This window comes from Schistosoma mansoni, chromosome W, assembly GCF_000237925.1.
Source record: "Schistosoma mansoni strain Puerto Rico chromosome W, complete genome".
NCBI classification, from domain to species: Eukaryota; Metazoa; Platyhelminthes; class Trematoda; order Strigeidida; family Schistosomatidae; genus Schistosoma; species Schistosoma mansoni.
In genome coordinates, this window is record NC_031502.1 from 43,714,997 (window position 1) to 43,738,668 (window position 23,672).

At 33.7% G+C, this 23,672-nt stretch overlaps 2 protein-coding genes across 2 annotated transcripts in view; one reads left to right on the forward strand and one right to left on the reverse strand.

Annotated features, from left to right (window-relative positions):
• Positions 1-378: 378 nt before the first annotated feature.
• Positions 379-1,143, forward strand: Smp_203830 (uncharacterized protein; the record flags this gene model as incomplete). The annotated part of the gene is made up of 1 exon (XM_018789818.1): positions 379-1,143. One exon carries the CDS (start codon positions 379-381, stop codon positions 1,141-1,143), a length of 765 nt encoding a protein of 254 aa, XP_018655223.1.
• Positions 1,144-11,922: 10,779 nt separating this feature from the next.
• Smp_094190 (serine/threonine kinase) overlaps positions 11,923-23,672 on the reverse strand; it is a gene marked incomplete at both ends in the record, with an annotated part of 45,820 nt that continues 34,070 nt past the window's right edge. Inside the window, one exon of the mRNA XM_018789819.1 lies at positions 11,923-12,729. Within this exon, the coding sequence (XP_018655224.1) occupies positions 11,923-12,729 (807 nt within the window). The remainder of the gene's footprint in view (positions 12,730-23,672) is intronic.

Here is a 23,672-nt window from a genome sequence, read left to right on the forward strand (position 1 = left end):
TAAATGATACTTCAAGGAAAAAATGTCAGCTCACTCGACAAGAAGTCAGTAAAAAGTGAGACTTGAACACTACACTTATTTGAAAACTTGGAGTGTCATTTCACATATCAACAATACTTTGCGTCGTCTGATAGCTTAAGTGAGGTATCAACCTGACAATGTTGCTTTTTGAAATTCATAATCGGACTATATAAAAAACGAACTAATTGTTGACTTTTTCACTAAGAAATTATACATTTCAAACTTCTTGGGGGGGCCTGGGACAACCGATTAGAATAGCTTATCGTGTCATTGTGTCATTGGCTTTCGTTTCGTTACCGCGGAATCGATTAAGTTTCAAGCATAACAATTGGCGACGGGGACAAAAAAAAGTGAAAAATGACGTTCCCTTCTGACCGCTTACAGTTGCTATTTGACCGACATTTGGAGTTCATGGTCAAACTACGCTCACAGTTTCTGGATCATCAATGCTTCGCATATGCGTCGGAAGTGGATGTATTAATCTCTGAATTGCACACAGAGCTGGCAAATGGTCGCAGCCCCCATGATTCCTCAACAAGCCGCAACCTAAACGAAACAGCAGTATCACAAGACACGCCCGGTTGTCCATCACTGTCCATTTCAGAAACATGCCCGGTAGTGGATTCAAACCCCACTATCCCTGAATTAGCAGGTTCTAACAATGACGCTTTCAGCTCTCATCAATACGATGCTATGTTAAAAGCCCATGAAATGGTCGCACCAATCGCCCACAGAGTACCAGAGATCATATCAAGCGGTTCAACGAGCGAATCTCATTCGGCAATAGAAATGTCTACCGAATCTAGTGATAAAGATTCCCAAGCTTGTCCAGAAATTTTGTTACATGCATCAAATCTGGAACCTAGCGCAGTTTCGGTGGACGCTTTTTATCATAGTGATCCACAACCGGCCAGTGATGTTTGCAATAAGTCTGATGACTACATTTCTGCAGAATCAAATTCTGACCTCACATCAAATGTCGATCCTCACCATCCAGTCAATCTTAGCGGGTTCCCTATTGAATGCCAGAAACATGTTATAAATAGAATCGCATTAATAGAAACTTGGGTATATGAGGATCCAACACTATTTCGTGGGGGAGGAGGAGCTCGGATTTCTTAAAAGGAGGAGGTGTTGGGGATGTCAAATCCCCAGAACTTACTTGGTAAATGGCTTAGTTTTGTAATTTTATTTTGAAAATTTGAATTTAGCTGTTTTCGCGCCAAACGCGCTCTTTTTACCTTCGCGTCATATTTCCCACTTGTAAACTATCTTAGACGCTATTGGTCCATTGTTTCTTTGTGTGTGCTATTTACTAATGATGCTCAAGGACAAATTGTTGCTGTATAAATGCGCTTGACTTTTTCCCTTATTCGATTTGCTTGTACTCGGCTGCTTACGGAATACATACATATTCCCCTACTTGCCTTGAACTTCTTCATCTAGTTAGCGGGGCCTGGGACAACCGATTAGAATAGCTTATCGTGTCATTGTGTCATTGGCTTTCGTTCGTTACCGCGGAATCGATTAAGTTTCAAGCATAACACATATCAACAATACTTTGCGTCGTCTGATCGCTTAAGTGAGGTATCAACCTGACAATGTTGCTTTTTGAAATTCATAATCGGACTATATAAAAAACGAACTAATTGTTGACTTTTTCACTAAGAAATTATACATTTCAAACTTCTTAAAAAATAAAATAATTTGCGGAAAAGATGAAAGGAATCATTCTTATGATATATATCGAAATAATATCAGTAAAACAAAATCTTGTCACTAAGACTGTACATTGAAACCTTGACGCAAGAGAAATGTGAAGATTAACATAAAAATTATCAGCGTTGTTTTTATTATTCATTTTATCATAAAAGCGTACTTCGGAATTACATGAATGTATACATCTATTAAATGAGTCATGGAAACAATTCACTTTCCACTTTAAATTGTCTTCATGTAAAGTATAAAACTACGGAGATAATTTTCTTCATAAATAAGTCGTGAAACATGAAGAATGTTGAACCAATAATGTAATTAAGCCATTATTTCAATCCTAATAATTAATGAACACAAGTGTCTTTTAGATTCCAAAGAAACTGATTCATTTCTAACATCAATCTCAATTTCTGATTTAAATTTTCCTTGTTATTGTCGATATGCAAAAACATTTTATGCGTTCTATAGTTTTTTTTCCGCAAATTATAACCATTAAGCATAGAACATTAACTGTCAACTAGAAAAAAGACGTAACTATTTCCGAATCACTTGATGTAATCTTTCTTTATTACGCATTCTTAAAAAAAAACAAATGTTTTTTCAGGAGCAGAATCATTCCGATGCAAACGCAAAACATACCGTAAATTACATATACTATTCTAGAAAATTCCATTCAATAAAGATTGCTAAGCATCTACTGTTATAGATTTGATATTGTATACTGAAAAAGACATATTCGGTGATAACCAGTTACTAAAATGCCATAAATCAAAGTAAACAAATGATCAGGTATGACATATAAAATTCATGTTATTATTGATCTTAAATAATTACTTTTGTTATTATTTTACGGTGTTTCCAACGTTTCCGCTTAAGTCAGTTATGCTCTGGACGTATCAAAAAAATGTATTGGGACTGGTCACCAATAGTGTTATGTAAAACTAGCCTACAAACTGATGAAACAGATCGTTAGGTTTTTACTTACTTATTCACGCCTGTTACCCCTCATAGAGGAGCATGGGCCGCACACTAGCACTCTCCATCCAACCCTGTCCTGGGAAATCTTTTCCAGTTCTATCCAGTTGTTATTCATCCTTTTCGTATCTGCTTCTGTTTCCCAGAGTAATGTGTTCTTTGACCCTCCTCTTTTCCGCTTCCCTTCCGGATTCCAAGTTAAGGATTGCCTCGTGATGCACATTGGTGATTTCCTTATTGTATATCCTATCCACTTTTAACGTCATTTCCTAATTTCTTCATCAGTTGGAAGCTGGTTTATCTTCTCCCATAAAAAGCTGTTGCTGATAGTATCCAGTCAACAGTCATTCAGTATCTCGTGTAGACAACTGTTTATAAATACTTGTAATTTCTTGATCATCATTGTGGTAGCCCTCCAAGTTTCAGCTCCATACAGTAAAACTGTCTTCACATACGTATTGAAGATTATGACTTCGATGTTGGTTGAAAGTTTTTTTTGGGTTCAATATATTCTTCAACTGTACGAATGCTGTCCTTGTTATGTCAATCCTTGCCTTCACATTTGCATCAGATCCTTCTTGTTCATCTATGGTGCTGTCCAGATATGCAAACGTTTCTACCTCTTTCAGAACTTATCCATCAAGTGTGATTGGGTTGGTGTTCTCCACGTTGTATTTGAGGATCTTGCTTTATTCCTTGTGTATATTGAGGCTTACTGATGCAGAGGCCTTACTGTCACACTGATTGTCTTGACCTGCATTTACTCGTGTGTATGGGATAGAAGGGCTGAGTCATCTGAGAAGTCCAAATCGTCTACTTGCATTCTAGCTGTCCATCGTATTCTGTGCTTCTCCCCAGATGTCTGGGTCTTCATAATCCATTCGACCACCAGAAGAAAGAGGAAGGGAGAGAGTAGACAGCCTTGTCTGACTCCGGTCCTTACTTGGAATGCGTCTGTCAGCTGTCCTTCATGTACCACTTTACAGTGTAGTCCGTCTTATGAATTCCGCATGATGTTGACAGTTTTCTCAGGAACACCATAGTGTCGAAGAAGTTCCCATAATGTTCCCCCATCCACACTGTCAACCACTTTCTCATAATCAGTGAAGTTGATGTGTAGTGATGAGTTCCATTCAATTGATTGTCATACAATAATCTATAGTATCGCTAATGGGTCTGTATGTGACCGATCCTTACAGAATCCGGTCTGTTAATCTCGAAGTTATGTGTCCACTCAATCTTTCATCTAGTTCAGAAACACTTTGTTGAACACTTCTCTTGGTGTTGGTAGTAATGCGATGCCTCTGTAGTCATCACACTTGCTTAGATCTCCTTTCTTTGGTATCTTGATGAGGTATCCTTCTTTACAGTTCATCGGCACGTGTTCCTCCTCCCAAATCTTCTTGTATGGGACGTGTAGCATGTTTGCGGTTACTTTTGTATCTGGTATATTGTCAGGCCATGTTGCTTTCCCATTCTTGATTTGTCTGATGGCTATCATGATTCCCTCGATCGTTGGTGGGGTGACATCTATAGGAAGGTGTGTAGGAGATGCTTCGATATCCAATGAATTCAATGGGGCTAGTCTATTCTAAAGTTCTTCAGGGTGTTCTATTCATCTGTTCCTCTGTTCTGAGATCTCGGTGATTAGCTTGCCTTCTTGGTCCTTGACGGGTCTCTCTCGTTTATTACATTTTTCTGCAAGTTTCTGGTTAGCGTTTTTTTAGCGAGTTAGTTTTCTACGGGATGGGCTCCCTAACCCCATGTACAACCCTCCTCTTTCGGATCGGCAGTAGCCTCCAGAGGAGCTACAGGCGGAGGGAAAAGCAAGACTCTCCGATACAATACAACATGCACCAACCGAATTACACTTGACGGAGAAGCTTTGGAGGATGTCGAAACCTTTACATATCTGGGCAGCATCATTGATGAACACAGTGGATCAGATGCAGATGTCAAGACACGCATCGGCAAAGCAAGAGCAGCATATTTACAACTGAAGAACATCTGGAACTCAAAACAATTGTCAACCAACATCAAGATCAGAATTTTCAATACAAATGTCAAGACAGTTCTACTGTATGGGGCGGAGACGTGGAGAACTACGAAAGCCATCATCTAAAAGATACAGGTGTTTATTAACAGTTGTCTACGCAAGATACTTCGGATCCGTTGGCCAGACACTATCAGCAACAACCTACCGTGGGAGGGGACAAACCAAATTCCAGTGGAGGGAGAAATCAGGAAGAAGCGCTGGAAGTGGATAGTACACACATTGAGGAGATCACTTAATTTCGTCACAAGGCAAGACCTCACATGGAACCCTGAAGACTAAAGGAGAAGAGGAAGACCAAAGAACACAATACGCCGAGAAAGGGAGACAGACATGAGAAGAATGAACAAAAGTTGGATAGAACTAGAAAGGAAGGCGGAGGACAGAGTGGGTTAGAGAATGCTGGTCGGCTGCCTATGCTCCATTGGGAGTAACAGGCGTAAGTAAGTATGTAAGTTTATATAATATGAAAACATTTAATTGTAACATTTCCCACTGTTTAAATTTAACTTCTTATCACTTTTTTATAAACAAAAAAATTGAGTTTTCATTAGATTATATGCTAACAGACTAATTGAAATAAGAATGAGCTTATACACATTCAGTAGAAAATATCAATTTATTTTGCTTATCTACGCATTAGCTTATAACACATTACTTCACATTATGTCTTGTTGTAACCAGCGTTACTTCACATGTTCAATTTAATCAAATCATACATGTTTGTAAATATGTAGGCTTGAAAAAAAGAAAAGTATTTTACTTCTTATTCAATACACATATTTTGATTATTAAATAAATGGATACATTGTGTGTTTAAACAGGTAGATTAAAAAAAATTGTAGTGAAGTAGAAATGATTTCTTAATTTTAAAAATCAATATACTTTATTACTATTTATTTCATACATGTTATTACCACTGATTATAAAAAAATATATATATTTAATAATTCGATTCAATGGTTTATAATGAGAGCTAAACATTAAGAATTGGTATATAGTGAAATTTTCATTGTCGAAATCATGAGTCAGTTGAAGCTAGACAACCATGGAAAACCTGGAAGCACTGGACAGCCGTTTCGTCCTATCATGGGACTCCTCAGCAGTGTGTATCCACGACCCCGCGCTCACGAGACTGGTAGGTCCTGGGTTCCAATCTCGCGAGTGCGGGATTGTGGACGCGCACTGCTGAGGAGTCCTATAATAGGACGAAACGACCATCCAGTGCTTCTAGTTTTTCCATGGTGGTCTAGCTTCAATTGACTCATGATTTCAAATATGAAAATATTAAATTCTCCACAAAACCCCTTCTGATATATAGTGAAATTAGCTGTAAGGACGGCCCGTCGGTAGACTCCAGGAAGCCTTAAGAAGCCCAGGAAGAGCCACAGACATTCCATCCAATCACTGCCAGGGGAATGTTCTAGAATGTCGACATGTAGCTTCCCCATTGGATGGATTAGCATGACCCCTATGTGCCTATTGGTTGACCTAAATGATGATTTACATTCAGGCAAAAAACTATAAATACACGAGATTTCTGTGCTATATTTTGACACTGATTTGGGGAATAAACTTCCTACTTACCAGTCTTTGTCTTCTCTCTTTTGTGACGTTACGGGTTCTATCGTTCAAGTGGTCGAGTGGTTCGCGGCATATTAAGAATCAAGGCTCTAGATATAACATTAGCTTTAAATGTTTATTTTTAAGTAGTAAATCAGTAATGTAATTAATATTTTTAAATACTTATTCATAATTGAATCTGTGATTCTGATAATTAAAAACGAAAGAATGTAGTAATATAGAATCTCAGTATTTAGCTGAGGATAAAAAACGAATTCCTTACTATCTTCTAATGCAATATACACTTTGTAAAGGAAATATAATCAAGACAACAATGAAGATAAAGACAAGTTGGTATTCCGTCAAAAAGGGAGAACAACAATGTATAAATTTTAAATAGAAATATATAATATATAATATATAATATATATATATATATATATATATATATATATATATATATGTCGATGCGCCAATATGAAATGCAGCTACTTGATTTCATACACATTCATTTCAATAATAATTTCGTCTATGATTGACTTACATAGATCTAATGGTTCACTAATTCGGAAATGATCCCAAATGCTAGTCGGTTAACAAAGATGAATGACCTATCATTGTGAGAATTCTGAGGAATAAATGCTATGGCCTCCATCATACGTGACGGAATCTGTTTTCAAACTAACTAACAAATTGAAAAACACGAGTAGAAATTGAGTTTATCTCTACTTCATTTGTAGTTTACATCAAGGATTAAACGTAGTGAAACAACGATTAAACATGTGAGACTGTAGGAGAGTTGTTTGTTCCCAGTATGAGACCCTCGTTGGTATATTCACATAATCCTTTGTCAGAAGATCCAGTGCTCTTAACATGACATTGGAGACGAGATAATGTACCTTTGAACTGATTATTAACACAATCTGAAATCACTGAAGTCTGTGAATTGGTTCTCCAGATCATGAGTGGAAATCGTTAAGATGGAAACGAAATGTTTTACTGTTAACCTTCCTCTCCTTATAAATTATTTATGCGGATTTTGGCATTAGATCGTGATCGGTTGTTGTGAGGCAAGTAATAATATGTTGTTAAATTTATTAATTATTGTGTCGATGAACTGTTTGAAAGAGACCCGTTCATGTTTGAAGCAATATGATGATGAATATGAGGCTGCCTACTTTAATCAATCGACTCAGTGTTTATGTATGGAATTTGTTTCTATTTGTAGTTAGTTTGAAGAACTGTTAAACGGATGCACAGATCATTGTACAGTTAATCATTATCGTTAAGTGTTATTTTATATCTTTGATTATTAGAGTAGTAGATTGCAAATGTTTTCAACTAGAATGACTACTCGGAACACTGGGCTATATATATGCTTGAAATAATTTCTAGTGCTGCCTAGAATATTTGATGTAGCAGGTAAAAATGGCAATTAACGCCTTTGAATAGTGTTAGCAGAAATCGTGAATTAATTATTATTATTATTATTAATGGCTTTAAGCCAGTGAACTATTTAAACCGACAAGCATTTCAGTTGTAATGGTGTCGAAATTATTGTATTTCGGATTTGTGGAATAAACGCTTTAATTCTGGTCAATATAATATATATTAATTACTCTATATGGTACAACACTCTGCAAAAGTAAACGTCTTATTTGTCAAATTGTGATTCGGAATGGCTTAACATGCAAAATGGCATGATGGAGACATATTGGATTTAGATCGAAATGTCTCATTAAGGAATAAGTTCGGATTTCATTAAGGAAGTTTTTTGATGTTAATCGTACAAATAATTGTAAACAATTTCCTTCATTTAATAGTGACAACGTTAGCTCATTCAGGTTAATAACAACCTGAAAGTTTGTATTTTTACTTCTAAATCAACACTAGATTCATCGAACACTCAATGTTAACAAAGTTAAGTAAATAAAGAAACAATGATGGGAAAAACAATTCAAGTGAAAGGTAAGTCATATGGTTTCTATATTTAAGGATTTGTATATCTCATTTTAAATATTCCAATATAATTCAGGTTTGTTAGGTATCTAGTCAGAAACAAATATAGAATCTTTCACAAAAGTGTATCTACATAAGCCTTTGAACTGTAGATCTAAACGTGATTCATTCTTTAGATTCAGTAGAGTTCGAAAAATAAAAGGTAAAAACAATATTGATTCATTATGTCGTACTATGATCGTTGTTAGGGTTAGTCAGACAATATAAACGACATTTATTTACTCAACGAAACTGCACTGTGGTTAAAATATATCCAAATCAAGATATCATTTTCAGCTGAATAAAGGATTAGGGTACTTAGAATGTAAAGTATATAAAGGCAGTAAGCTTTTCAAACAAGAGTATATTAAATAGAATGTAGCTTTGTTTGTCTAGCCATCTCATTAGTCATATATATATATATATATATATATATATATATATATATATATATATATATATATATATATATATATATATATAAGAGCTATCGATGAATGTTATCACTTCTCAAGTTTCATTTTATACAAAGTAACAAAATTATGATTATTAATGAGTGTGAAATATTGCGAGACAGTTTACCACAGAGAAACGTTCAAAGGTAAACTAATCAATGAAAGACAACTTGCATTCTAACAAAGAGTTTACAAACTTCAATTTTTTTTCACAGTGTTTATGTGAATAAGAAAATTTAGTCAAGTTCACTTTTGATAGTGAATGAATTCAATATGATACTTTCTTCATGTTATTCATATAGTTCTCTAGGCATGAGTTTTCTAGTGTGAAAATTTTCGTACACGTGTGTGTTTTTTTCAGAACAGTTTAACAATGTCAACACTTGTTTATACAAGCTTTCGAACCTACATCACTCAGTATTGTTTCCTAATCTCTACTAATTCGCATGGAGACTGAGCCCGTATATAATTATTTCGTTTATGCCATCGAAAAGACAAACGACACTCAACGTGTTGAGCGGTTTTATTCATCAGTGATCGGTTTTTACAACAGCATATTACTCTTCCTTGTAGTTTTACTACAAATCATAAGTATAAATATATTTAACCAACTTTGAAGACTAATACATTCCACTGACTGTCATTTGAAAACTATGTATCTAACTATAAACAAACCAATTGGTTAGTAGTAATGTTTTCAATTAAAATATTGAAAGGTATTGGTCAGAGTTTACTGGAATTTCATTTTATTAAAGCAGGAGCATTGGGTACACAGTGATAAATATATGAAAATCAACTCGGAAATGTAGTCTTAGTAAGAATTATATCAATGTCTAAACTTAGGTCTTAAACGTCTACAGATTTTTACTTGACTAAGAGGATTTAACAATTAGTTAATCTTTCTCTTGAAAAGCACAAGTTTATCAATAATGTCAAATAATATTACAAGAGAAATTTAAATGATCTTTCGCTGAATCATTAAAGTGATGAAATCAAATTATCAGAAGGGGTTTTGTAGAGATTTCAGTATTTTCATAGTTGAAATCATGAGTCAATTGAAGTCAGACATTAACACCAACTGATGCCGGCTCAGTGGTCTATCAGTTAAGTGCTCTGGCGCGAGACTGGCAGGTCCTGCGTTCAAATCTCGTAAGGCGAGATCGTGGATGCGCACTGCTGAGGAATCCCACAATAGGACGAAACGGCCGTCCAATGCTTCCAGGTTTTCGATGGTGGTCTAGCTTCAATTGACTCATGATTTCAACTATGGAAATCAAATTAACTAGAAATAAATTTTCTCCCACATGGAAAACAAACAATGTCTTAAAAGATAATCAGAACAATTTAAAAGGTTAACAAAATTGTTTATTTTTCCATTCTGTCATTTATATATTCTACATAAAATCAAATACAATTATTCTATTCAGTAGGGAAAAAAATCAACTCAATTTGATAAAAAATTATAAACAATGAATAAAAACAAAGTACTTTATTTTTAAAAAAAGAGCATTAGGAGTGAGATTTCATTTCAGTCTGTTTTCTTTTTTTCTCTAAACAATACACAATAAAACAACACCAGGATAAGAAATTTAGAAAATAAACCAAAAACGAAAAAAAAATAGATCAATTAAAAAAAAGAGGAAAAGAGAAAATACAATAATTGAGATTGAAGTAATCAAAAACAGGTTGTTTTTTTGCATTTCCCATCATGATAAAGAGATAGACATAATTCTTATACTTTCTTTCATCTAACTAATTTAATCAAATACAAGTATACAGAATAATTTAAATGATTTATAAACTCAGCATTATCATTATTCTTTTTAAAATATTATCTTCAAGTCTACATACAAGAAGTTTACATGTTCATTGAATGGTTACGTCTATTATCATCTTCATTTACCGATGATAATCTCAAAAGGAGGAATGAAAGTTATTGATCAAGGAAATGAATAAGCTTTCACTATTTCGATTCATCAGCATATATATATATATATAAGTATTGTCATTTTAATAACATAAAATCAGTAAAAAAAATAATGATAATATATTCATTATAAAATTTAATTCATAGAATAACTGAATAGAAAAAAAAACAAACATATTAGAAAATGGAAGAAATTTTTTTTGTTTTTCTTATAAAAAAATATACAATAAAATCAACTACCAACAATAATCATAAAAAAAGTGAAACCATAAGAAAGAATTTAAAAAAAGAAAAATCAAAAAAATCAAAAATAAACTAACATATATATGTATAGATATATTGCAAATAGATGATCAATCAATCAAAAGAATTTAATGTTTAGGTCAGTTAACTAAATGAATCATAATATTTATTAAAAAAAAAGAAAAAGAAAAACACAATTAATCGATCAATAAATCGATCAATCGATTTATTATCAATCGTATCAACCAATCAAAGAATAATCATTATTTCACAACCAATCATCATGTAACATCATGAATGTATGTATGTATGCGTGTGGATGTATTGTGTATAATAATGATTGAATAGAAATTGAACAATTAAATATTAATTTATATAATAACAATAGAAATGATTAATTATTATTGAAATATTTAGTGAATTTTTTTTCTTCTTCTAGAAATAGATTTACATGTTTATAACAATCAAAAACTAATATTGATAACAAAAAAAAAGTTTATTGAAAAACAATAGAAAATTAAGTTTCTTTTAATTTTGAAAAAAATAAAACAATGATTGTAAAAACAAACAAACAAACAATAAGTTGGAAAGAATAAGAAATATAATATTAGGCAGTGCAAATAATGCCAACAATAGAAAGACATGTGATATAAATTAATATATAATAATGAATTATTATTATTATTTATTATCAAAACGATATCTTCCATCGTACAAATAATCGGTGAAGTTAAACCAAAGTGATGTAAAATTATTGATAACACCTTTAAGAAAAAAAATGTATCAGAGAAATAGGTTTAATATAATGTAATGCTTTAGATTACATAATAGTTAGTATTAACCTGTATTCTATCCGAAATAATCATAGAGTAAATAATATAAACAAACAACAAAGAGAAATAAAATTTTTACAGTTAAAAAACAATGAATGAGTGAATGTGGAAATAAAATGAAAAATTAATTATACATTTTTACAAAATGTTACAAGTTCGTGTAGAGTTTTCAGCGTTTTTCATAGATTTTTGATCTCTTAAATCAACAGTTGTTAATTCTTTATGTGGTACACTAGCTGGTCGTGGTTTACTTTTACCGGTACTACAAGAACCATTACGTTTAACTCGACCACGTTTATTTTTATATTTTTGATCGGGTAAGGTGGGATCTTTCTTGTATTGTAAACCTTTGCTACGAAGAATACGATAAATACCAGTTAATTTGTTTTTAGGGCCTTCACTTAATGCCTTGTCCAATTCATAAGAGTCTACATCCCACCATTTTTTCAATAGATACCTAGCAGATGCATCATCAATTTCATCAGGAGTAGGATCTGTATGTTTCATTAAATGCTGCCAGTCGATATCGTTGAACCATGGGGAACTTTTCGCCTGAGATACGGTATATCTGCGTTCAACAGAATTCGTCAATAATCCTGAGATTAATGTTTGACAATCATCTGAAACATAGGCCGGGATTCGGTAATCATTTGATAAGATTAAACGTTTAATTTTGTGTAAACTATCCGCTTTAAAAGGTAAACTTCCGGTTACCATATAAAATATGAGAACACCAAGAGCCCAAAGATCCACAGCTGGTCCTGTGTAAGAATCCGCAACAAACAACTCAGGAGCAGCGTATGGCGGAGAGCCACAAAACGTTGTCAAGGCAGCATCTGGAGCCACACATTTGGAAAAGCCGAAATCACCAAGTTTAACATACATATTATTGACGATGAAAACATTCTCTGCCTTTAGATCTCGATGAACCACACCATTATTGTGCTGTATTTTTATAAAAATGAAAAAAAAAGAAATTATCAAAATTGCATGTTGATAATTAATGATGAAGCTCTATTTATCATTTAATCAGATGACGTCATGAAAAGTTAATTTAAAATCGATAACCGTTATTTCAGTTAGCACTTATCATAAGTTGACGAATTATTAGAGACAGTTTTGTATAATTGAGTTATTAACCTTGGCATTTTTCAGTGTAACATGATTACTGTGAAATGCTATAAAATATTTTAAAAAACATAAAAGTCTGATCAAGGCATGTCTTAAAAACAGCTGTTTCACAGTTAATTAAGCTTTATTTTTTCATTGAACACTTTTAAAATATAATTGTTTTGTCAAAAGCGCCTAGTCGGAATATATGTAGGCATATAAATAACACAATCACTTAAAGGAATAAGCAGAATATTGGATTCGCAATAAACTGGCTAATATCAAGTAGTAAGAATAGTTATGAAGTGGAACTTAAAGCGTTATCAAAGTAAAACATAAACAAATGGTTACATATGCTGGCACAAACAGAATTAGATTCACTGCGTCTGTAGCTTAAATGTGTGTGTGTGAGTGTAACCCATAAGATAAGGAGTCTGAAGAAACTAATACCGGTTGACGACAAGCAGTTTTAAAGTTCCAAGAGTAGAAAAAACACGCACAGTATTTATTCGTGGTTTGAAAGTGGGGTGAAACTACATAATGGAAATTAAAGACTTTAGAATTATAAAATACATTGACAACATATGCGATAGAGGAGAATAAAACCAATTTTTGCAAACTTTAGGTAAAATAATGAAAACCTAACAAGGCAATAGATATTCGTATAAAAAAATGTTTGCACACAGAGCTTATCATCACTAATTCAATAAATTATATAGTTGATTTTAAATGAATTGTACTAAAATTTAAATTTCTATGGTAAATCTAATTATTCGCAGATATTTCACTGAGATGATTAATATTTCTTTATTAGACATGAAAGAATGAGCGAGTGAGTACTCGTTGTTGAGTAGTTTAGAAACATTCTGTAGCAACATTTTTATCTATTTATAAGATTACACTTCAATACGCTAATAGTTACACAAGTGGATCTTAATAAACGATTCAATTTACGATCAAGAAAACATATCGATTGTCTGGATGGCAAATAAAAGATTGATAGTTCAACGGACAAGCAAAAGACATCTTTAGTTATAAGTAAAATCTACGTTTTTAAAATTGATATATTGGTATATGAAAAAGTTCCAAGATATAAGTAAAGAGCCAGTAAAGTCGAGTTTCGTTACAAAGGTATCAGAACGGAAAAAGCTAGATCAGTAAAATGATAATATAACATTTCAAATGACCAATAAGCGGGAGAATTGATACTAAATATCATGTCATTTGTCCTGATAAGTTACTGAATTTAAATTGTAAATAGGTTGTTATGACATTTCTGGATTTCAGACTTTATAAAGTCTTTGTTCGATAGATTATGTTTTAAGTTTGTCATATTATGTTTCAGTAATTCATTATTCTCTTACTGTTTGGAAACTGAACATCCGATAACTCATAACGAGATACATTCGAAAATGAGCTCCAGTATCTCTTTTTTTACTGTTGCGGTACTATGTTAAACATGTACCATGGAATGTTGAATTACAAACGAAATATTCAAATACATACAGATATATAAATGAAGAGAGGTTGTAATATGTTATTCAGTTGAACTTTACTACAAATTTCCTTTGGAAACTCAAAATATTCCGATAAAGTAACTTTGATTAAAGCGACTTTATTGGAAGATAACATTGGTTCGTTAAACCTTCATAGTGGATTTATGAACCAAAGATTTTAGAATTTCACGACCTTTAATTAAAATACAAAACTTTTTATTAGAATCTAAATAATCAACTGCTCATTCAGTCTAATATTCCAAAGATGTTAGAAAAACCATTGGTCATTACTCATCATATTGCTTTAAACAATTTGAAAAAAATTCTTGATCAGTGTTCCTGTGGCCTTACTCTTGATCAGTAACTTTACTGCCTTCTAAACATTTCAACTACAAACTTTTTTACAAACATTAATCTTTTTGATTACTCGAAAATTTTCATCAAAAAATGTCTACTTGATCTGTCAGAAAAAAGTCTGTACCAAGTTGATCGAGATTTCCGTGGAATTGAGAAAAAATTCAAAGAAAGTTCGTATAATATTGGGGATCGTTGAGGAACATAACTCAACGAAAAAACGACTTTTTGAATGTATCAAGCATTTCAGGAAGGGCCCTGTAAAGTTCAAGAACCGTCCAAGACGATCAGAACTGTTAACCTACTCTGTTGATGAAATTATTTTACTTATATGGCTTCCTGTTTTTTCCGGTTGTTTATTCGATGTCAAAATTTTGGATTAGCTGAATTTGTTGAAATCGTTTGTGCAGATGATTCTGATGGAACTAGGGTTTCAGGAATAATGAAAAGCCATGAGGTAGCCGAAAATCTGGAATCGGAAGGACTTGAAGGGATATGTCGAACAATGTATGCTGAGATCAATCAAGTGTAATGCAATGAATGGGGAACATTCTTAATTGCACACAATCTATGTGTCATAATGTTTTGAAATAAGTTTTAGAGACCTTAAATTTTGTGCTCGTCAGACAGATTATATAGTTAATATGTTTTAATGAGTTTATTGTGTGACTCCGTTTTTATAGAAATCATGAGTTTTTATAGGTTGGATATATATATATATATATGTAGTGAAATGACAGTGAAATAGATTTTTAAGGAGATAAGGTTCGTTTATTATTATTATTCATGTTTGGTACACTTTTGATACATGTCTAACTAGACACTTATTATTCATATCTGTGGAATCGTAATAATATCTTAAATGAGTATTCAAGGTACTAGCATAAGTTAGTCATCTAAAAGGGTTAAGTAATTAGACTAGTCAGTATCGAAGTAGTCAAACCAATTATTTGAAAAAAGTTTTTGATAATGTAAAAGATTATTGTCTAATCTGCTCATCCTATTTGTCTTTATCTGATAGCTAGAGATATTCGTCAAGTTTGTTTCAAATGTGTAAACTAAAAAAGATTTAGTTACTAGGGTTTCATAACCAAGTTTAAGCTATCTAAATTTTAGTCTTCGTTAAGGTACGTCGTTTTCTGTTAAACGTTTCAAATATAATCGCTGAAAAATTCCGACTATATTAAAACACAATTATATGAAAGGAGAATATTCTCTTCAATAATTTCTCATCAGGTTCTACAATTATATATCCAAATTAATAATCTGTCAAATTGGCCAGGTTATAACATGCTAATCAAGTTAAATCAAATCGTTGATGTTGAGATGACTAATATGAAGTGTTGACTTGAATCAGTATTTAGATGAAATGATGTTGTGAGATGAATGATCAGAATAAATATGATCAACATGAGATGAGAGAGTGAATAGTGGAACTACAAATCGGAAATTACGTAGTTTGGAGAATAATACGAATAAGTCAAGAATTAGCAGATAGGGGTGGATGCTGAATAAATTTCCCAAAAAGGTTAGCCAGTGTAATAATAATAATAATGACAATGGTAGGGTGTGCGGATACGTTTAGGACATAAAAATGAACATTAATCAAATTACGCCACCATATAAAATTAATTATTAACCAATTGGGCCCGAAGTTGGCCAGGGTAAAAGGAGCGGCTGAACATATTTCTTTTGGATGCAAAGCTCTGGCTATTTGATCAGAATAGCAATTACATCAGCCGTCTGTAACATTCTCAGCCTGGCGGAATCTGGGAGACTACTGTTAATACGATATATTATTGTGAAAGACTGCTCCATCTTGGCTGTATGTCCTGTCTGAATTAAATTACCTAAAATGGAGCTGTTAACAGTTTTAAATACACCTTTGCTTATCCATGCTAGGAGGTGCTCACGAGCCCGAATATACAAATTCCTGGAACATCTGCCAATATAACTTGTTCTACAGGAGCCGTTGAATTGATAGATACAGAAAGAGGTGGCTAATCTAGGCAATTTATCTTTCAACCTTGCAATGATGATTAGATGCACGAAAAACATAAACTGTAGTTTACCTGCATTGTTCTTACTTCAAATATAACGTTAGAAAGCTTATAGTTATTCCCTGTAGCCTCTACACTAAAAGAATTCAAAAGATGTCCAGACTGGTAGACCTTATAGACTTTGCAGATTAAAAGACCATATGTTCAAATCTATCATCGTCACTAATAAGTGTGTGAATTTGTGCGATATATATATATATATATATATATGTTTTAAGCGATATCAACTGTGTTATTTCATTAACTTATATATATTCGCATGGAACAACGTACATACTTTTACAAAAAGGCTGGAATACATGTTTTGTCATAATATTAAAAAAAACCATTAGATTTTTTTTAACGGAAGAAAACTAAAAATGAATTGATGTTTGTAAATGCACATTTAGATAATGTAAATAATTTTGAGATGGGTAATGTAATACTTGTGCAATGTAATAGGTAATTAATTTACTACTAGTATTCTAGGTTATTTGCTAAGTTTAACAATTAAAAGAAATGAGACTAAGTGTCTTACATAAAAGTAAAAGAAATTTTATCTAATTTCACGTTAATTTCATTCATAGGATTTTGTGTATTTGCATTTGAAATGTTTTTTTTTCCAGTTTTCAAGTCTAGCTTTTATTGATTTCTATAGATTTTTCATCGGATTTCCTTTTCATAAAATCACCTATCCTCTAAGCAACAAAAACACTTTACCTCATCTCTGTTAATCACACTTATCAGTAGGCTATAAATTTTAATAAATGTTAGATCTGAGAAACAAGAAAATTCACAACATATTTGAATAATATATATTTATTTCAAACTCTTTAACACTAAAAAATTAATAACATACGTATATGTGTCTATCTGTTCAAGTGGATCATATTTTGTAAATGAAACATTTTATTGATGAGTGTAACTGACCTCATTTTCTGTTTCATATATATTATTCTCATTTAATTTTGATAGTTTTAAAAAAACTGAAAATAAAACTCTTCATAGATCAATAACTTTTTGTTTTCAGTTGGAGCACATTGAAATTTAATTTGTTAGCTAACGTAATAATAGGTTGGAATATAGAAAATCGGGGTATAAATTGTCAATCTACATGTCACGTTATGTAAACTTCAGTGTTTATTCAAGATTTATCTGTGCCTAAAACAACAATGCGCATTCACCGTTGTTCATCGGCATTATTATGTATTTTATTAAAATGTTTAGAAGAAAAGATCACTATATGCTCCCAAATGTATAATCAAACCATACGATGTGTTTTAGAGGACTAATGTTTATATATATATGAATCGACACGAAATAAGTAAGTTGATATAAACTAATAATTTACGTAAAGAAAAGATCTCGTTATAATGGTATGCATCAGATTAGAATTTCAAGCGTGGGAGGTGAAACATATTTCATTATAAACGTATACAGTTCCTTTGTCGGATGCCAAACTAATTTGAAGTATGTAGGATAAACTTCACTAAACAAGGCAACCTTAAAACTAATTATTTAAAAAGGTTATCAGAGAAAGCATCAATCACTTGTATAAACTATCAATAGTGAAACAGCTATCGGCAATTATATAAACTTGCGGATGGTTTGGTCATACCCAAGCGTAACCATAGTCTAATTCAACCTTGCACATTTAGTAGTTTAGCAGCAAGCTGACGAAGAAATAAAACCGTAAAATGAAGACATTGATAAGTTCGTGAAGTTACTTAGACACTTTGGTAACTAAGCGTTGATGATGTTATCTGGAAAGACAGTTACAGCTCCTCAATTAAACCGTGTACATAGGAAGATTCGAGAATACCAAAAACATCCAAATAAGCTATAAATGTTCTGCATCATTCGAACATTTCCGGGTTTGAACTTGCGATTTGGGATCCGAGGGAAGATTGTAATCTATAACTGAATACGATGGGCGCTTAGATCTCCTTTCCTTGGTATCTTGATGAGGTATCCTTCTTTCCAGTTCATCGGCACTTGTTCCTCCTCCCAAATCTTCTTGTATGGAACGAGTAGCAAGTTTGTGGTTGCTTTTGTGTCTTTGTTCATGACGGATCTCTCTGGTTTACTACATTTCTCTGCAAGTTTCTTCGTTGTATCATATAGTTGTTTCATATTTCCTTCTCTTGTAGCTTTCTCCGCTGTCGTTGCTAGTTCTTCCACGTATTTTTGCTTGTCGGCCTTAATTCTCTTCTTCACTAGCTTGTCTGCTTCTGTGTGCTCAGCTTGTACCTTGACTTCCTCTGTTCTTGTTCGAAATATAGTAAGTTTTTATTTCAGTCGTAAATTAGTTTTTACCCACAGTCCGTCAGGTGTGTGTCTATGCAAGCCACACAGAGTATAAATTATTTGATCATGTAGTTATTTTAACTTTTATTGTCAGAGTTTTGACTACGGTTCCTTCAGAAAGCTACAACCTGTAACGTAATATGATTAAAGTGGCGTCCGTCATCTTCAACATTCCCACTGTATTTGATTAGTTACATACTTCCACTATTAGAGTAAATAACCGCCTCGATTTGCTAGTGATTTATGGAATGCTTTCAATCGTTTCTACCGTTCACTTTCTGAACCAACTACATATTTTGATTAGACATCAGTTATTAGATCATTTATGTTAACTGTCTCTCACTTAATTCAGTTAATCGTAGACCAGAGTAAGACAACTATTCTGAATTCACTCATCAGTTAGTATGTTTCAATAATTATTATTTCCCATTAAACTATGAGGTGACTCAATGAATTAATCAACTTGTACACAAGGTTCGTAGAATAAACAGTACTTTCAGTAAATAAGTGGGTGTCGATTGTATTCTCAGTATATATATATATTAATTCATTCAAACTCTTGCAAAATGTAGATGCTCATGACGCTATCACAGAATCCGAGGTAGCAGTCTGTCTTCGTGGCCGCCTACGTGGAGCACCATTGTTTTTGTTCGAGGAGTTAGATCAAAATGGTTCTGTACTTGTTGGTCCTCGTGTACATTTGACTGGTTGGGGTGATTTCCCTTTGATAGAGGCTAAATGGATTGATAGCTATCACTTGCAACAGAAGTGGCAGATTTCAGATCTTAACGCCGTTAAAAATATATCGACAAAATGCATACCTAAATCTACCTCAGTCAAACTCACAAACGGTAAGTTTTAATGCATGTTGTTTGCCAAAATTTTTCTGTTTAAATAGCTCTTTCTTGTCTGAACTGAGTAATTAGTTAATGTACATTGTTAGATTATTTCATCCGCAAGGACTTTCTACGAGTTCTTAAACTTTCAAGCATTTCTCTTCCAATCCAGTGTAATGATACTTGACATAAGTATTGATCTTAATTTTCCCACACCAATAACATTGAATCAATTAACTGAAGTGCCATATACGCTGACGATCAATAACCCACGTTAAATTCACCCTCTACCAATTTTGCAATAAGAACACCAGAAGAGCTAAATAAGTTGCTGTTTCGTATAGTTTAGACCCACCACCAACGTGATTATGTATTTCGAGTTTTGGAGCAGTACACAAACATTATTAGAACGTTTTGTTATGAAGTGGATTTCTGCACTCATGGCTGATTTTGCACTTTGTTTATGACCAGTAATAATTAGCAACAATGAATGGGTCAGAAGCCAGCTTACAATTAAAGCCATGTAGAAGAAATATCGTAAAACTACTTGTTTCATACGTACAAATAAAATACCAGTAAGTTCGTCCAGAAATGCTTACATGAATTTCATATTTTCCTTTACAATACTACCTTGCTAAAGGGCAAAAGTACTTAAGTTATGTGTTTCTATAATGTCTCTACTTCCAAATGTTCTTCCGATAACAATAACGATGTTATCACGTCTTACTCCTTTCCACTCTTGATTTGTCCGACAGCTATGCTGGTTTCCCCTATTTTTGGTGTAGTGACATCTATAGAAAGGTCTCTAGGTGCTGCTTTTATTTACGGTGGGTTCAGTGAGGCTGATCCACTTGGAAGTTCATCATAGTGATCCACCCACCTGTACTGCTGTTCTTGAATCAGTGAATGGTTTGGCTTCTTTCTTGTCTGATCCCCTTCTTGCTTCTTCGTTGTATCAGTTACTTACTTATGCCTGTTACCCCTCGTTGAGGAGTATAGGCCATCCACCAGTATTCTCCATTCAACTCTGTCCTGGGCAATCCTTTTCAGTTCTTCCCAGTTGTTATTCATCCTTTTCATATCTGCTTCTATTTCCCAGAGTAATGTGTTCTTTGACCTTCCTCTTTTCCGCTTCCCTTCCGGATTCCAAGTTAAGGATTGCCTCGTGATGCACATTAGTGATTTCCTTATTGTATGCCCGATCCAATTCCAACGTCTTCTCACAATATCCTCTTCAGCTGGAAGCTGGTTTGTCCTCTCCCATAAAACGCTGTTGCTGATAGTATCCAGCCAATGGATGTTGAGTACTTTGCGTAGACAACTGTTTATAAATACTTGTACCTTCTTGACGATGGATGTAGTAGTTCTTCACGTTTCAGCTCCGTACAGTAGGATTGTCTTGACGTTCGTATTGAAGATTGTCACTTTGAAATTAGCTGACAGTTGTTTGGAGTTCCATATTTTCTTCAATTGTAGAAATGCTGCCCTTGCTTTGTCATTCCTCGCCTTTACGTCTGCATCCGATCCTCCTTGTTCATCAATGATGCTTTCCAGGTACGTTGTATCAGTAGTGATAGTAAAATATGATTGGTCAATGGTAATGGACAAACAGACACTTGGCCTAAAGACTATTAAATATATGATTTCCGTCCCTCTCATTGATTTTTACTTTGGTCTCACTGAATGTGACTTTCAGTAACTGAGTTCAATTGATTATTATCTAGTGTTAATCTGATTCTCTATTCTGGGTCGTGAATCCTTGATCTGATATGAAATTACTAGTCTCATTATCTCAGTATACCTGAGAGGCAGGAAAATATTTTAAACCACGCTTTATATCATACAGTTGTCTCATATTTCCTTAACTTGCAGCTTTTCCCGCTGTGATTGTTATGTCTTCCACGTATTTCTGCCTGTTGGCTCTAATGCCTCTCTTGTGCGACTATTGTTAGTTTCTGTCTTCTTGTTCTTCCTTTCTTTAATTTTGGATATGGTATCAATAGAGATTTACTCCTTTATGCTTGTGCTTCTTGTGGCCCAAGACCTACTGACACGTTGAAGTCAATGCTTCTTTACTGCCTTTCCAGTTACTCTCCATAGGAGTCTCCTCCTCATTGAGTAGATCTTGTAAGGATTGGAACCTGTTGTTAAGAGTTATCTTGAATTCGTTTAGTCTGTCAGTATGCCTAGGGAAGGCTTTATCGAGCCTTTGTAATGCCGTTTCCCCAGTTGTTCAGTGTTTCTTTAGCTTCGGTCTCATCGTGGTCACAAGCAGGTGGTGATCTGAAGCTATATCAGCTCCTCTTACGTCTTCCATTGACCATCTGAATGTTTTAGTAATGCAAATATGATCGATCTGGTTCTCTGTAGTATGATCCGGTGAGACCTATATGGCTTCGTGAATGCGTTTGTGGGAGAATATAGTGTAGCCTAGATCCGTTTTGCTGAAGGCACATAAATTTGCAAAACTGTCACCATTCTTGTTCCTTTCTCTCTGTTAGTCTATGTCGTCCTATAATATCTTCATACATGGTGTTGTCCATTCCGACTTTGGCTTTCAAGTTTCCCATCAGGATGATCAGTTCCTCTCCTGGACTCTTCTATACGATCGACTGCAGCCTCTCACATAACTGATCTTTCTTGTGACCAGAGTATAACAGCATCTTTCCTGAATCTATCATTTTCTGTTCAGCTTAGGTTCAATAGGTTTTGCTGATTCCGATTGATGCCAATTTGTATCTCCTCATTTTCGTTGCTATTTGACTGGTCTTCCCTGTCTCCCATATTGTCCGAATATTCCATGTACCTATATTAATTGTTTTTCTGGTTGTTAGAAGTGGTGCAGGTCTCGTGACTTCTGAAAAATATCGGCTTTCACCATGAGGCGTCATAATTCTTCCTTGAACTCTGACGACAGATTTTTAATGGTTTAATCTGTTAAATCTGGTCGGCCTTTTTTTTAAGAAGGTTGTTTTCTAAGGGATGGGATTGCTGACCCTACGCAAATTAACATATGAACATTTCTTATCGTTCTTTCGTAATTACTGCTCTTTTCATTAATCTTCACTGATGAGAACCCTTCCGATATTATGATATAAGGTATACAAACTGATTTTTAAAGATTAATATTATTATGTTTAGGTTGTAAGCAGTTGATGAGAAACTATGAAATATGAAGAATTTATGTTATTCTGCTACATTTATTGTTCTTGCTTTTTATTCAAATTTATAAATGGAAAAATTGTATGAAATTATGTATTCACTCGTATTATTTTGTAAGTAGTCAATCGACAAAAAAAACAAAATTCATAATAAGCAAAGATGGATAGTGACTAGCAGTGGAATCCAGTTTGATGCGCGTTTCGTTCTATTTGTGACTCTTCAGCTGGACGTACCTGCATCTCAGAGTTGATGTTCACTCTGTGACTCGAACCCAGTACCCTCGCTTCAAACGCCATCGCGTTATCCACTCGGTCACTGAGTCCTGATAGCCACTTACTTGTGCGATGGGGCGAAGTTGAAATTCACTTAGTATTGTTTGAATCTTCCCATTGATGTTTTAAGACTGCAACTGGTCAGTGGATAACGCGATGGTGTTTGAAGCGAGGCAATTGACTGTGAGCTCACATCGACCAGTGTACCTCCATTGAGATGGATAACCTCTGTTTAAGAGTGAATCATAAACGGAAACCGAGTATGTGCTTGTAAAGCATCGGTACAGGTGTCCTCTATGTACGAATCCGCAA